General features: G+C 38.0%; 1 protein-coding gene across 6 annotated transcripts in view; it reads left to right on the plus strand.

Annotated features, from left to right (window-relative positions):
* The first annotated feature begins 219 nt into the window (after window positions 1-219).
* The window catches only part of SYT14 (synaptotagmin 14), a 222,629-nt gene continuing 208,354 nt past the window's right edge, over window positions 220-14,494 (plus strand). For all 6 annotated transcript variants that reach the window (XM_005540725.4, XM_005540726.4, XM_065541184.2 and 3 more), the window contains exon 1: window positions 220-462. In XM_005540725.4, the coding sequence (XP_005540782.1) occupies window positions 450-462 (13 nt within the window). In that variant the 5' untranslated portion in view covers window positions 220-449. The remainder of the gene's footprint in view (window positions 463-14,494) is intronic.

Consider the following 14,494-nt stretch of genomic DNA (forward strand, 5'->3'; position numbering starts at 1 on the left):
GACTCCGTTTGCTACAAGTACGGAACCGGCGGGCGCCCGGCTCCAGGAAGCTCGGGCCCGGGCCCCCACAAGTGCTCGGCGCGCCTCGGGCGGGTCTCGGGCGCGGGCCCGTGGCTCTCTGGGCCGGGCACCTGTTTCGAATCCAGGCGCGAGGCGCGGTGGGGGCGGTGGGGTGGGGTGGGATGGGGTGGGGGTGGGGGCGGGGTGGCGTCACGTGCCGCCGGCGGCGGCGGCGGCGGCCCCGGGAAGGTTCCATTTCTTCAGCGGCCCGCACTCGCGGTGCTCGGGGCCCCTCCCTCGCCCCGCCCGCGGCGCCCCTTGCGGCCGCGCAGCCGGGCGACTCCGGGCCGGGCCCCGCCCCTCTCGCTGGCGGACTCGGCGTGTCCTCCGCCCGCCCTCGCGCCCGCTGCCCCCGCCATCTAGTTGGTGCGGTCCATGGCGAGCACATCATGGCGATTGAAGGTAAGTGGAGGCTGACAGCGGGGAGCGAGGATGGGGACCGCCCAGCTGGCGGGGGGCTCGGAGGCGCGCCGGCAGGCCGAGGCGCTGACGGGGCCGTCTCCTGAGGGCTGGAGCCGGCTGAGGAGGCGCGGGGGTCCCGGCCGCGTCTCGGGAGGCAGGTGGGCGGAGCGGCGCCGCTGGGACGCCGGGCTCCACTGGCTCGCTCGCCCCGGCCTTCGCAGTTTCACCGGCCTCCAGGCGGCCGCACGCGTGGCAGAGCGGACTGGCGGGCAGGTACAGCGTCCGGGCCGCTGCCTCTTGCCGGCCGCGCGGTGTGGGGGTCGGGCTGAGGCCCTACAGACCCCGCGGGACGGGCTGGCAGGAGCGAGGGGCCACGGGGGGCTCAGGCTGCACCTTCTTCTCTGGCTCCCGCCGCGGCAAACCATCCTTTCACAATACCCGCCTTTCTGCCAAACTGAGAGTCCAGTTTTTTGTTCCCTTTCTAACCCTTCCCTGTCCCCACTCAGGCTGATGCTGGGTTACACTCTCTGTCATTCCCCTTCTGTTTGCCGTTGTAGGGTGTCCAGGAAATTTGGGGTTAGGTTAATTTTCTCTTCAAGTGGTTTTGTTCCTCCCCAACACTCAAAATTGTTTTTCTCCGTGAAAAGAAGTAAATACGTCTTTACAACAAGCACACATTCTTAGAATCCTGCAAATATCAGTCTATGAAGTGTTACAGTGCCAACAATGCTCATATTTCGAACAGCAGCTTAATAAAAATTAAGTTCCTGGATAAGGTAGTTGACACGAAAGTGTATTTTTCTCTTGTTCCAGAAACATGTAACTGGGACCCAGTGTCTATATTTTGCCTTGTTTTTAAGGAAGATATTGTGAAAATTAATTTCACACGTCTAGGATGTTTATGTGAAAGATTACATCTTCCAGACCCTGTCTCTTAGATTAACTCAAACAGTGAAAGTAATTTGTAAATTTTCCCTGTGCGTGTATATTAATCTGTACAGCTGTGCAAGGTGCCTATAGCTGTATCATTATTTGTCTACATTGAATGTGTGTTCCTAAGTAAAACTTTTTAAAGCGTTTCCCTTCTAAGTGACCAATCACTGGTAGTATGCATCTCTGGGGACTGCTTTTTGTCAGATCGTGTGGACTCCAAAATAGAGTTTAGCCATGTGTTTACGTTTATCTTATTTATTTAAGCGAGGGAGTACTATTATATGCAAGACACGCATTCAGACAGTTTCAAATGTCTACTTTAGTTAAAATGGTGGGAATAAGATCTACCTATAATTTATGATATTCCTGTTATCTGGAGCAGTACTTTCAACGTTTGTTTCCCTGGCTGTCCTTTCACCAAAGGTTAAAAATCAAGAAACCAAACCCACTGATTTATGTTGTGTACTTTATTTTCCCAACTAGTTTGTGGTAGAGTTTCTTGTGAAGCTGTGAAGGTAGAAAGGTTTAGCAGAACATGAGGAAAATCCTTCAGCCAGATGCCATTCAGATATGATGCTATAACTTGTAATTTCTTAAAATCTTTTCAGTTTTTTCCTTTTTTTCTTAGTTCTTCCTTTCTTTCTTCTGGCGGTTAAGTGTTACTGGTTAATTTTCCGTGTCACCTGATGGGATTTTGCTCTGCCTACTACTTAACATGTTTAAAGAATAAGATTTTTTGAATCCTCACATTCTAGAGATTCCTCTGTGTTTGAGATACTCTCATAAATATTTTCATACTGAAGCATTTGCTTAAGGTTTCATAATACAAAGATCAGGAATTATATCTTTTCTAGTTTGGCAAAGAAACTGTAATTAATATTAGCACTTCAGATAAAGATGGCAGTTCGAATTAGCCTAACTGTGCTCCTTATCACATAGTAAAATAGATTCATTATGCACACCCTCCCTAGGCTGTGTTATGGAGTAGAATGAGTTCTGCATGAGACTCTGTGCTAAGGAAATCTTAAAAATTTAGGGGCCCAAAAGGGCATCTCATTTTTTCAATGAAGTGTTTCTTAAAACATTCAATTTCTTCATTCACCTATTAATTCAATAGACTTTTTTTTTTTTTTTTTGTACAGTAGCCGTATACAGTGTTCATTCCTGGATTCCATGAGGCCAAAACATAAATAAGACTATAACTCTTCCCTCAAAGAGTTCATGTTCTATTCGGAGAGACAGATAATTTTAAACATGCAATTACAGTGTAGTGTGAATGCTAAGAGATGGATCATCTTTCCTTTGTAAAAAAACATTCAATGATGATGGGTCTAACACGATTTTTGGCAGTAATTCTTATATTCATAAGGTCTTTGTATTTGGCCGAATATCTGACATTCTGTAATGTCTGTCTACCCATCCTAGTTTTGCTTTCTGTAGCAATGAAAAGCCCACTATTCTCTCTCTCTGTGATATCCCTTCTGCCATTTGAAGACAGCTCTAGAGTGTTTTCTAGATAAAATTATCCACTTCCCTTCTCTGGATGATCTGTAGTTGTATGTTTTAAAATTTAGAATATCGTAGTGGGCCATTTCATTCCAGTTATACTATTGAATAGCATACATTAAAACTGTTATACCACTCCTTCACTTGTGTGTAATCCTATTAATATAGTTTAACATTAGAATAGGTTTTTTGGAGCTTCATGTTGGCACAGAGCAAGGCTGTAATCAACTAAAACCACAGTCTCTTTTAGCTGGACTACTCTCAAGGCATGTGCCTGCAACCCTTCACTTAGCTAACCAATGTTTTGAACTGAACAGTTCATTAATATCTGTTAAGCATACTCTTATTAGCTATGGCCCAGTGTTTTAGCCCTTGAGTCTAGACTTTTAAGTACTAAGGATTGTTTTTTATTTCCTTCTCTGTGTAAACCTGCTATTTTATAACACAAAATTATTTCTACTAAGTAATCATTAATTTCCTCCTTTCATCAGTCAGATGTGTGACTACTAATAAAAAGAGACAAATAAAAGATGCTAGAGTTACTACACTGAGCTAACATAATTCCAGTCAGCGGTAAAGAAGTTAGGCTATATTAGGTAAAGTTACAATTTTTAAAAGGCATTTTGAAATATTGAGAATAGTTATACATCCTTACTGTTGGCCCAGTGGTCTGGCAATACCAGATTGGGAATCATTGTTGTAGCCTAGCCAATGAAGTGATGTAATTGCTATCCAGCATATTCATTCTTCTAGTGTTGGCCTCTGTTAATCTGATAGTGTTGACTCTTTTTTGTTGTATTTGAAATTTCCTCCTCTCTTGATTACATATTTCTCAGTCTTCTCTTAATCTACCTGACCTAATGTTCTAGTGGCTTCCATTCTTGACCCTGTTGCCATTGTCTGCTTTATACACATTGCCGTAATTGCACACATTGAACAATTTTGTAATCACTTATTTACAAGTTTGTTTTTCCTGTCTGACTGTAAATTTCTAGAGGTTAATGTCTTATTCATTTGTACCCCTTAGGTTTTGTATGGTACCTGAATACAGTTTCCCCTTGGTAACTGTGGGGGAGATTGGTTCCAGGTGCCCTGGAGATACCAAAATTTGAGAATGCTCAAGGTCTTTATATCGTATGGCATAATATTTGCATCTAACTTATGCACATCCTCTCATATACTTTAAATCATCTCCAGTCTACTTGTTACCTACTGTAATGTAAATGCTATGTAAATAGTTCTTTAGGGGATAATGACAAGAAAAAAAGTCTGTACATATTCAGTACACTTACAACCACTGTAGGCCTAACTATGTTTTCCACGCACGGTTAGTTAAATCCGTAGGTGCTGAACCTGTGGATATGGGGGGCCAATTGTATTTTGTATGAACTGAAACCAAGTTTCTATGCATTGTTTCATGGAATTCTGAACATTGTCATCATAAATTATGCCATTACCCAGAAGCGTATTTCTAACACAGAATTTTCCTGACTTATATTTCCAAATAGTAGCTAGATGCTTTCACATGGTTGTCCTCAGCAATCCAAAATGTTTAGCTTGGTATATTCAGAATGTCCCAAAGTTGTCATCACAGCCACCAAATCCAGCCTCCATCAAAATTTACCCCCACTCTGTGCAGATTTACCATCTGAGTGGCATTTTTAAGTAACCAGGAATCTGAGTTAAAAACCTGGACACCAACCCTGTATTACAGCTCACCTCCCACATCCTGTTGATAACGAAGTCCTGCCAAGTCTACAATTCAAATCAGTTTGTGCTGCTTGGTGTCTTCACTTTAGTTTATGCCCATATCGCTCATTAAGAGACTTGCATTAATTTCCTAAGTAGTCTTATTTCCAGTGTTAAGTTTCCTTCCAATTCATTTTCCAAAGTAGTGCTAGTTATCTTCGTATTATAAAATGCAAATCTGAGTTTCTTAAAACCTCAAGATAAGGCTGGTCTTTAATGATCTAACTTCCTTCCTTCATCCAGTTGACATTTTTCTTTCTCTTCCATAAGAATATCAGAAGACTCTGCAAACTGTTTTGCCAAAGTAAAAAATAAACACTTGTTACATTGCTATACTAACTTTAACTACTTAACTTCTCTGGGTAACATTTTTTAAAAATGTAGAATAAGGTTAAACTAGCGAGAATCTATGTGTGTGTGTATATATATGTGTGAGTGTATATAGTGCATTTGCTTTTTATTAATAATGTACCTTATAGTTTGCTACATACATATATTGTATTTTTAAAATAATGAGAAGAATACTGAGATGTTCTTTAAGGTTTCTTTTGGCTCTAAGATTTCTAAGGCAAAATTTAGACTTTCAAAAGCCATTTGAAATACTCAGTTAAAAAACCCAGTAGATTTACTTTGAATAATTTACAGTTTATTCAAGGTTACTTTTCTAACTCACCTAAGAAAATTAGAAACACTTAGGGAACATTAGAGACACAGTGGTATTTTATTTTTTGTTGTTTTAAGGTTGTGTTGCAGCAGTGCACTTTGGTAGGCCGAGGTGGGTGGATCAGTTGAAGTCAGGAGTTTGAGACCAGCCTGGCCAACATGGTGAAACCTTGTCTCTACTGAAAATACAAAACTTAGCTGGGTATAGTGGCTCACGCCTGTAGTCCCAGCTGCTGGGGAGGCCGAGGCAGGAGAATCACCTAAACCCTGGAGACGGAGGTTGCAGTGAGCCAAGATCGTGCCCCTGCACTCCAACCTGGGCAACAGAGTGAGATTCTGTCTCAAAAAAAAAAAAAAAAAAGGAGAATGCAGCAGTGCATGCCAATGGGGAAAGCAGAGAGAACCATACACTGGCTTAATTTATACAGTTTGTTATTTGAGTAATACTATTTGCATTATCAGTTTATTTGCAAATATTATGTTCGCGCATAGTATATATGTGGTAGTATAATAGATTGTTTTCATGAATTTTATTTCCATTTAGCTGACTTTATCCTTTTATTCTTTTCCCCAAATCCTAGTCGATTACTACCTAATATGAAAGTGCCTATATATGAATAATGTAAGACTGAACAAACTACTATAAATAAAACATTTCACGCTTTTAAGTAAAATGATTATATGCATATTTTGTATGTCTATATAGTAGTATCTTAATTGGACCCTATCAAATTAGAACACTTGATTTACCATTTTTTTAGAAGGGGGAAATAGTGACAACTCAGGAAGCTGTTATTGGGCATTTACGAACAAATTTCGAAGAGCCACACATGTATTCAGAACAATTTCTTATTTTCACATTTTTAGGACTATGTTAGAATTGGTATTCAAGATATTATTTTGAGCCATCATGAGGTAGAAGTTTTAATGAATATTAAATTATCTTCAGTATTCTGAACTTAATGCGGTAATGCATATGAGTAGCTTTAAAAAATGATTTGGTGCAGAAGTAAAAAAAAAAGTTTTATTCTCTGTTGACTAGAAAATACACTTAAGTAGAATTTTTTGTGAGCACATACTTAAGGTTTTATTGTGTTATGTTAATGAGTATCTAGCAGTCAAAAGCATAATTGACCAAATGAATTGGATTAAAAAGTAGCTCAGAAGTTGGAAAAATGGATTAATTTGTGAACAGTAAATTTAATTTTATAGGATAAAATTTATACCTCTTAGAAAAGACTGTTGAATAAATTCATAGGAACTTACATGGATCAAATGAGATACCATATTTAGCATGCTTTGTAAATTATAAAGTGCTCTAAGATATTGTTGTGAATAAGATCTAGTTTATTTTATGTGATGCTTGAGGGGTAGTATGTGTCTCAAAGTGTAGGCTGCTATTTAATAGGAGTATCATAGATAAAATGAGTTTGTAAAAGTATAGAAAGGACTTGACTTTTTCAGACTATTTTAACTCTACAGTAGTTACATAGCAACAGCAAAAAGTAAAGGAATTCCAATTTGGGAGGATAACTCCCAGAGGGTTGGAAGGCTGAAGGTTTTTTCCCCCTCTTTTTTAAAGAAAAAATTCAAAAAAGAGGACAGGTTAAGAAGTATGAGAAAGTTAACATTTATTTTGGAATATTTACATGGGAGAATGTCTGACATTCAATGATAACTGTAGAAAAGAAGAAAACATCTCCAGAGCCTGAATTTCTTTGATTTTTATATTCTACTTGGTGAAGAACGCAAGGGAATTACCTTTCTTTGGGTGCTTGCCACGGGCCAGGCAACATATATTCATTTTCTCAGTCATGAATAGCACCACTTCTCCCTCTGTTGTCTGCAGCAGACATCTCTTTTATTAAGACATCTTTTTTCCTGCCAGTTGTGGACTTGGTTTCCGAATCCTTGGCAACACTACCCTCCACCCCTACTCTAGCAGCTACTACCAATCCATCAGAATTAGTATACAAGATGAAAGCTATTTTCTGTCCTGAGGTTATTATTACTATTTTATAAATTACTTTAGCTATTATTTTTGCTTACTCCAAAGATTAAGTAACAAGCACAGGTTTGCAAAGACAGTACTAGGTGATGCTGACTTTAGAATTGAAGTCTGACTCAATTCAGAAGCAATGATCTTTATGTAACCCTGTGTTTTAAATTGGTGACCAAAATTGGTATTATTCCTTGAATGGTCTAATTAGGGACAAAACTAAAAGATGTCTAGAGGTTAGTGACTATGGTCTAAGTGGATTAAGTTGGTTGGGGGTTGGTAACATTAGTAGTTTCATGCTTATGATGTGCAGTATAGGTGTCTGCATAAGGATTAGCTATAAAAGAGTTTATAATTGTAAGTTAGGTGATCATTTAAAGGCTCTGACTGATGCATGTGCTTTGGAGAAGAATCTTTAGATGAGATAGAATTTAAAATATTTCTAAGGTAGCCTTTCAGTGTTTGACCAAGAAGAAATAAGTAGAACCTGTAAATTGTGGTGATTTAGGCTAATGGTCAGAATAAACATGGTAGACAAAATAGTTGATTTTGAAAAGGACTCTTAGATCCATTTTAAAGGAACTAAATTTGGGGGTTTAATTCCATGTTTGTGTGCAGGTATACAAAATTGCGCTTCATTTTATTGTAAATTCACAAATTTGCATTTTTTACAAATTGAAAGTTTGTGGCAACTCTGTGTTGAACGAATCTATTGGCACAATTTTTTCAACAGCATGTGCTCACCTTGTGTCTCTGTGTCACATTTTGGTAATTCTTGTAATATTTGAAACTTTTTCATTATTATTATATTTGTTATGGTGATCTGTGATCAGTGATCTTTGATGCTACTGTTGTAATTGTTTTGGGCGCTACGAGCCATGCCAATATAAGATGGCAAACTTAGTTGATAAATGTTGTGTGTGTTCTGATTGTTCCTCCAACCAGTTATTCCCTCAGTCTCTCTTCCTTTCCTCAGGCTTCCCTATTCCCTGAGACACAACAATTAATAACCCTACAAATGTTGAGTGAAAGGACGAGTCACATGTCTCTCACTTTAAATCAAAAGCTAGAAATGATTAATCCCAGTGAGAAAGGCATGTTAAAAGCTGAGACTGGCCAAAAGCTAGGCCTTTTGTGCCAGTAGGTGAAGTTGTGAATGCAAAGAAAAAGTTCTTGAAGGAAATTAACAGTGCTACCTGCTGTAGTGAACACATGAGTGACAGGAAGACTTAACAGGCTTATTGCTGATATGGAGAAGTTTGAGTGGTCTGGATGATAGATCAAACCAGCCACAATATTCCCTAAAGCCAAAGCCTAATTCAGAGTAAGGCCCTCACTCTCTTCAATTCTGTGAATGCTGAGAAAGTGAAGAAGCTGCAGAAGAAAAGTTGGAAGCCAGCAGAGGTTAGTTCATAAGGTTTAGAAAGAAGCTATCTCCATAACATAGAAGTATGAAGTGAAGCAGCAAGTGCTGATGGAGAAGCTGTAGCAGGTTATCTATAAGATCTAGCTGAGATCATTGATGAAGGTGGCTACACTAAACAACAGATTTTCATTGTAGGTGAAACAGCCTTCTATTAGAAGAGGATGCCATCTAAGAGTTTCATAGCTAGAGAGGAGAAGTCAGTGCCTGGCTTCAAAGCTTCAAAGGACAGGCTGACTCTCTTGTTAGGGGCTGATGCATCTGGTGACTTTAAGTGGAAGCCAGTGCCCATTGACGATTCTGAAAGTCCTTGGGGTCTTAAGAAGGATGCTAAATGTATTCTGTGTGCTCTACAAGTAGAACAACAAAGCCTAAATTTTTGGGGTTTTAGATGACAGAACATCTGTTTACAGCATGGTTTATTGAATATTTTGAGTCTGCTGTTGAGTCCTACTGCTCAGAAAAAAGATTCCTTTCAAAATGTTACTGCTCTTTGACAAGGCATCTGCTCACCCAGGAGCTCTAATGGAGGCGTACAAGGAGATGAATGTTGTTTTCATGCCTGCTAATATAATATTTATTCTGTAGCTCATGAATCAAGGATTAGTTAAGACTTTCAAGCTTTATTATTTAGGAAATATATTGTGTAAGGCTATAGCTGCCATAGATAGTGATTCCTTTGATGGACCTGGCAAAGTAAATTGAAAACTTTCTGGAAAGGATTAATCATTCTAGATGCCATTAGGAACATTTGTGATTCGTTTGCGGAGGCCAAAATATCAACATTAATAGGAGTTTGGAAGAAGTTGATTCCAACTATCATGGATGAGTTTGAGAGGCTCAAGACTTAAGTAGGGGAAGCCACTACAGATGAGGTGAAACTAGCAAGAGAACTAGAATTAGAAGTGGAGCCTGAATATGTGACTAAATTCCTGAAATCTCATGATAAAACTTGAATGGATGAGGAGGTGCTTATATGGATGAACAGAGTGGTTTCCTGAGATGAAATCTACTGGTGAAGCTGCTATGAACATTGTTGAAATGACAAAGGGTTTAGAATATTATATACACATAGTTGATAAAAAAAAAGCAGTAGGGTTTGAGAGGATTGACTCCAGTTTTTTAAGTTCTATTGTGGGTAAAATGCTATCAAACAGCATTGCATGCTACAGAGAAATCTTCCATGAAAGGAAGACTCCATCGGTGTGGTAAGCTTCACTGTCTAATTTTAAGAAATTGCTACAACCACCCCAACCTTCATCAGCCATCATCCTGATTGGTCCACAATCATCAACATCAAGGCAAAACCCTTCACCAGCAAAAAGATAGGACTTGCTGAAGGTTTAGACAATCATTACTATTTTTTTTTTTTGCAATAAATTATTTTTAAATTAAGGTCATACATTTTTTAAGACACAATGATATTGCACACTTAATAGACTACAGTCTAGTGTAAACATAACTTTTGTTTGCACTGGGAAACCAAAAAGTTTATGTGACTTGTTTTATTGCGATATACACTTTATTGCAGTGATTGGAAGTCAAACCCATTGATATCTCTGAGGTATGCCTGTACCTGGATGTATTTCGATGGGGCTGTCATATAACTACATATTTTCCTTCTGTAAACATGTGGGCAAGTACATATGTTGTAATGATCCTTTTGTTTATTTTTTTAAAATTCCAGTTTCCAGTGACACTCACATGTATATTCGTACACAAACACATGCACACAATCACAGCATACGTGTGTGCCCACACACATCTATTTTCTCTTATACCCCTTATTCCAATTGTAGAGGATTATGCCAGTTTACATTTTGCTCCTACATGGGTTTGCCTGAGGGAAAAGATGGTAACTTTGACTAAGCTTGTCATTTTCTATCTGTTTCTCCTTTCCATGTTGCTGAGATGATTATTTCAAAAGCAGTGCTACTATTATCTCCAAGTATAGTTTTTATGCAGTTCTATTTAAATTACCTTAAAGGATTGGAAAACAATTTCATAACTTTCAGTTTTTTCATAAAAATGAAGAAAAATCAATATTAACTTTCCAAAATGCATTAAACATAATGTTCTTTTTTTTTTCCCCCTGACAATTAACTAGTGACCTTGAACAACTTTAACTTTTGGGGTCTCCATTTATCTATAAAATTATGAACTAGACAAATGTGTTTCTGAGTTCTAGTGTCTTATGTTCTGTTGTCTCAGTACTCATTTTCTTGAATTAAATTTGATGTGTGGAAAATTGTATTTATACAGGAGTTCATTTTTGGGGTGATTTTTTTAGTGGAAGATTAATCTCTTTCCAAAGATACGGGCTAAGTGACTAAATAAGCATTCCCTCTTGTGCATTACACTGTTAAAAGCAGTATACCACTTTTTGGATTACCACCACATCTAAATCAAGATATGTCTACAGTGTCTTTCTTGCCTCCTGCTTACAAATTTAACATTTCTTTTGGAAACTTTTCAGATTTACTTTTCAAGACAAAATAAAACATAAAATTTGTACAAAGTTCAACTTATCTCTAACTGAAAAAGTATTTAAGCCTTTGACTTCCAAACAGACATATACATTAAAAAATTTACATTTAACCTAGAGAATTCATATTTTTTCCTTACACTCCTCCCAGTCTTAGGAAGGATTGGGGATAAAGGGAACACTAGGCTGGGCATGGTGGCTCACGCCTGTAATCCCAGCACTTTGGGAGGCCGAGGCAGGTGGATCATGAGGTCAAGAGATCAAGACCATCCTGGGCAACATAGTGAAATCCTGTCTCTACTTAAAATACAAAAATTAGGCACCATTTGCACGTGCCTGTAGTCCCAGCTACTTGGGAGGCTGAGGCAGGAGAATTGCTTGAACCTGGGAGGCGGAGGTTGCAGTGAGCTGAGATTGCGCCACTGTACTCCAGCCTGGTGACAGAGTGAGACTCCATCTCAAAAAAAAAAAAAAAAAAAAAAAAAAAAGGGACACTGAATTTCAGTTTCCAATAATGTAATAAATTTATATGACTTTTTTGTATTTCTTCTTTTGTATTTCTAAAAGCAGGGTTTTCTTGAATTTTATTTTATTGTCTGGAAATTATGTATCCTTAGTATTTCTGTTCACTGTTCATTTTCATAAGAATAGTGATTTCTTTTGAGTTCCACATGTACATCAGTGAAGTCTTATTTGTTGGTTAGAATTTAGGGGACAAATATCAAGAAAGGTCGTGCATAGTCTTATTTGCTTATTTGACTTTTGTGGGTACTTTGACAAATTTGGCAGCTAATTGACTGTAAATATGAAATATAGTGATTATTTGAGTAACTTGAAAAATTTATGAGGTTCTTTGATATAGATAAATGGAATGCTTTTAAAAGTGGGAATTGGCTTTCATTGTCATTCTGCAGTTTTGAGAAATGTCTTAGAATGTAGTAGTTTTTATTGTTACTGTACATACTAAGCCTTGTAAAAATAATGCTGGTACAGTTAAGATTAGGTGTATGTGGTAAAACCTAATCAATCATCCCAATATATTAAATACATGGGAGAGTTTAGTTCTAATTACAGGCCTTAAAAAGTACAGCGTTTTTACATGAATTAACTATGTAACTCAAACTAAGTTATGTGTGTAACTTCTAGAGAATAAGCCTTAATGTGCATGGAGAATATTTCTAAGTAACCTCTGAAAACATCATAGGCCTCAATATATTAATACATTATAATTATGTTATTTTTATTACATGACCCTTCTGATGTTTCAAAAATAGCTTTTTGTTATAATTCGGTAAATAGCCAGTCATTGGACTAGCATCTCCTCAATTGGAAAGAACTGTAGTACGTAGGTATATTTCATTCCAGCCTTTCAGCAGGTAATCTGTGTTCACTGGTAATATTCCAATTAACACTCTATTTTTTGCACTGGGGTTTTGCTGAATAATTCCTTTATAACCCCATAGCTTTAAGTTAGGTGTTTCTTCTTGCAAAGCCTATCTTCCTGATAATCAGTGATTATTCTGTATTTTTAATAATAAAGAAGCAATGCCATTGTTACAACCAAGTCAGAATGAAGATCTAACCTACTTTGGTGATAGAAATACTATTTTCTAGTTTTTTTAGCTTGCTTCTCAGACGACCTACTTTTTTTAGTGGATATCATGGTTTTTACTTCTCATGTTATTGCTGTAGGATATTTCTGTTTCTTTTTTTTTTTTTTTTTTTGAGACGGAGTCTGGCTCTGTCACCCAGGCTGGAGTGCAGTGGCGCGATCTCGGCTCACTGCAAGCTCCGCCTCCCGGGTTTACACCATTCTCCTGCCTCAGCCTCCCGAGTAGCTGGGACTACAGGCGCCCGCCACCTCGCCCGGCTAGTTTTTTGTATTTTTTAGTAGAGACGGGGTTTCACCGTTGTTTTTAAAAGCTTCTGTGCTAAACTGAAATGATTAAATTATTTAATAGTTTCATTATGGAAAGACTAAAAGTAATTCACAATAATTATAAGGTCATACATATACAGAACACTACAAAGTTTTATTCAGCTTACATTAAAGTGGTGACATGCTTCTGAGTGAAGGAAATAGATCTATATAGTAGTAACTAATAGATAAAATTACTCTTATAATAAATTAGAATATTCAAAGTATGTGTTTATGGGGTACAGTGTGATGTTTTGATATATGTATACATTGTGGAATGATTAAATCAAGCTAATTAACATATCAGTCACTTCACCTTTTTTGTAGTGAGAACATTTAAGGTCTATTCTTTTAGAAATTTTGACATATACAACACATTATTAATGACTGTAGTGACCATGCTATGCGGTAGATCTCTAGAACTCCTCGTCTATCTGAAACTTTGTACCCTTTGCAGTATCTCCCCATTTCCTGTCCTGCCCCTCTCCATTCCCTTCTCTCTCCCACCTCTGGTAACTACCATTCTTCTCTACATCTGTGAATTTGACTTTTGTAGATTCTACATACAAGTGAGATCATGCAGTATTTGTCCTTCCGTGTCTGCTTTCTTTCACTTGGCATAATGTCCTCTGGGTTCATCCATATTGTTGCACATGACAGAATTTCCTTGTTCTTTTAGACTGCATAGTATTCCACCGCATATATTTACCACATTTTCTTTATCTATTTCCACCATTTGCCATTATCTTCTAAAGTTAAACATACATTTGCCCCATAAACCCAGCTGTTCTCCTCGAAATACATTTAGAAGACACGCACGCACAGCATGCGTGTGGGAAACAAAGAGACATGTATTATATAAAAAGGTTCATAGCAAAATGAGTCACAGCAAACCCAAATCAATTCAAATGTTTATGAATGGTAGAATTGAAATTTATACGTATGTATGCATGAATATATGTGTATATATGTATATTTATACACAATGGAATTATATACAGAAATGAAAAGGAATGAGCCACAACTACAAGCAATAAAATAGTTTGATCTTACAAACCCAATATTCAAAGAAGTAGGACTCAAAAATGCCCACTTAACAATTCCACTTGTTTAAATTTTCTAAGCAGACAAAACCAAGCTGTGGTGATAGCACTGAGAAGATTAGGTACTTCTGGGGCACAAAGTAGTGCCTAGGAAGATGAGTTAAAGGGGCTCCTGGAATGCCAGCAAAGTTCTGGTTCTTGACTTGGTTTGTAGCAACTCAGGTGCTTACTTTGTGATAATTACATGAAAGTTTTATACATTTGTGCACTTTTCTGTATTTTTGGTTTTTGGCCCAATAAGTAGAGATTTTTT

The sequence above is a fragment of the Macaca fascicularis genome, chromosome 1 (assembly GCF_037993035.2).
Source record: "Macaca fascicularis isolate 582-1 chromosome 1, T2T-MFA8v1.1".
NCBI classification, from domain to species: domain Eukaryota; kingdom Metazoa; phylum Chordata; class Mammalia; order Primates; family Cercopithecidae; genus Macaca; species Macaca fascicularis.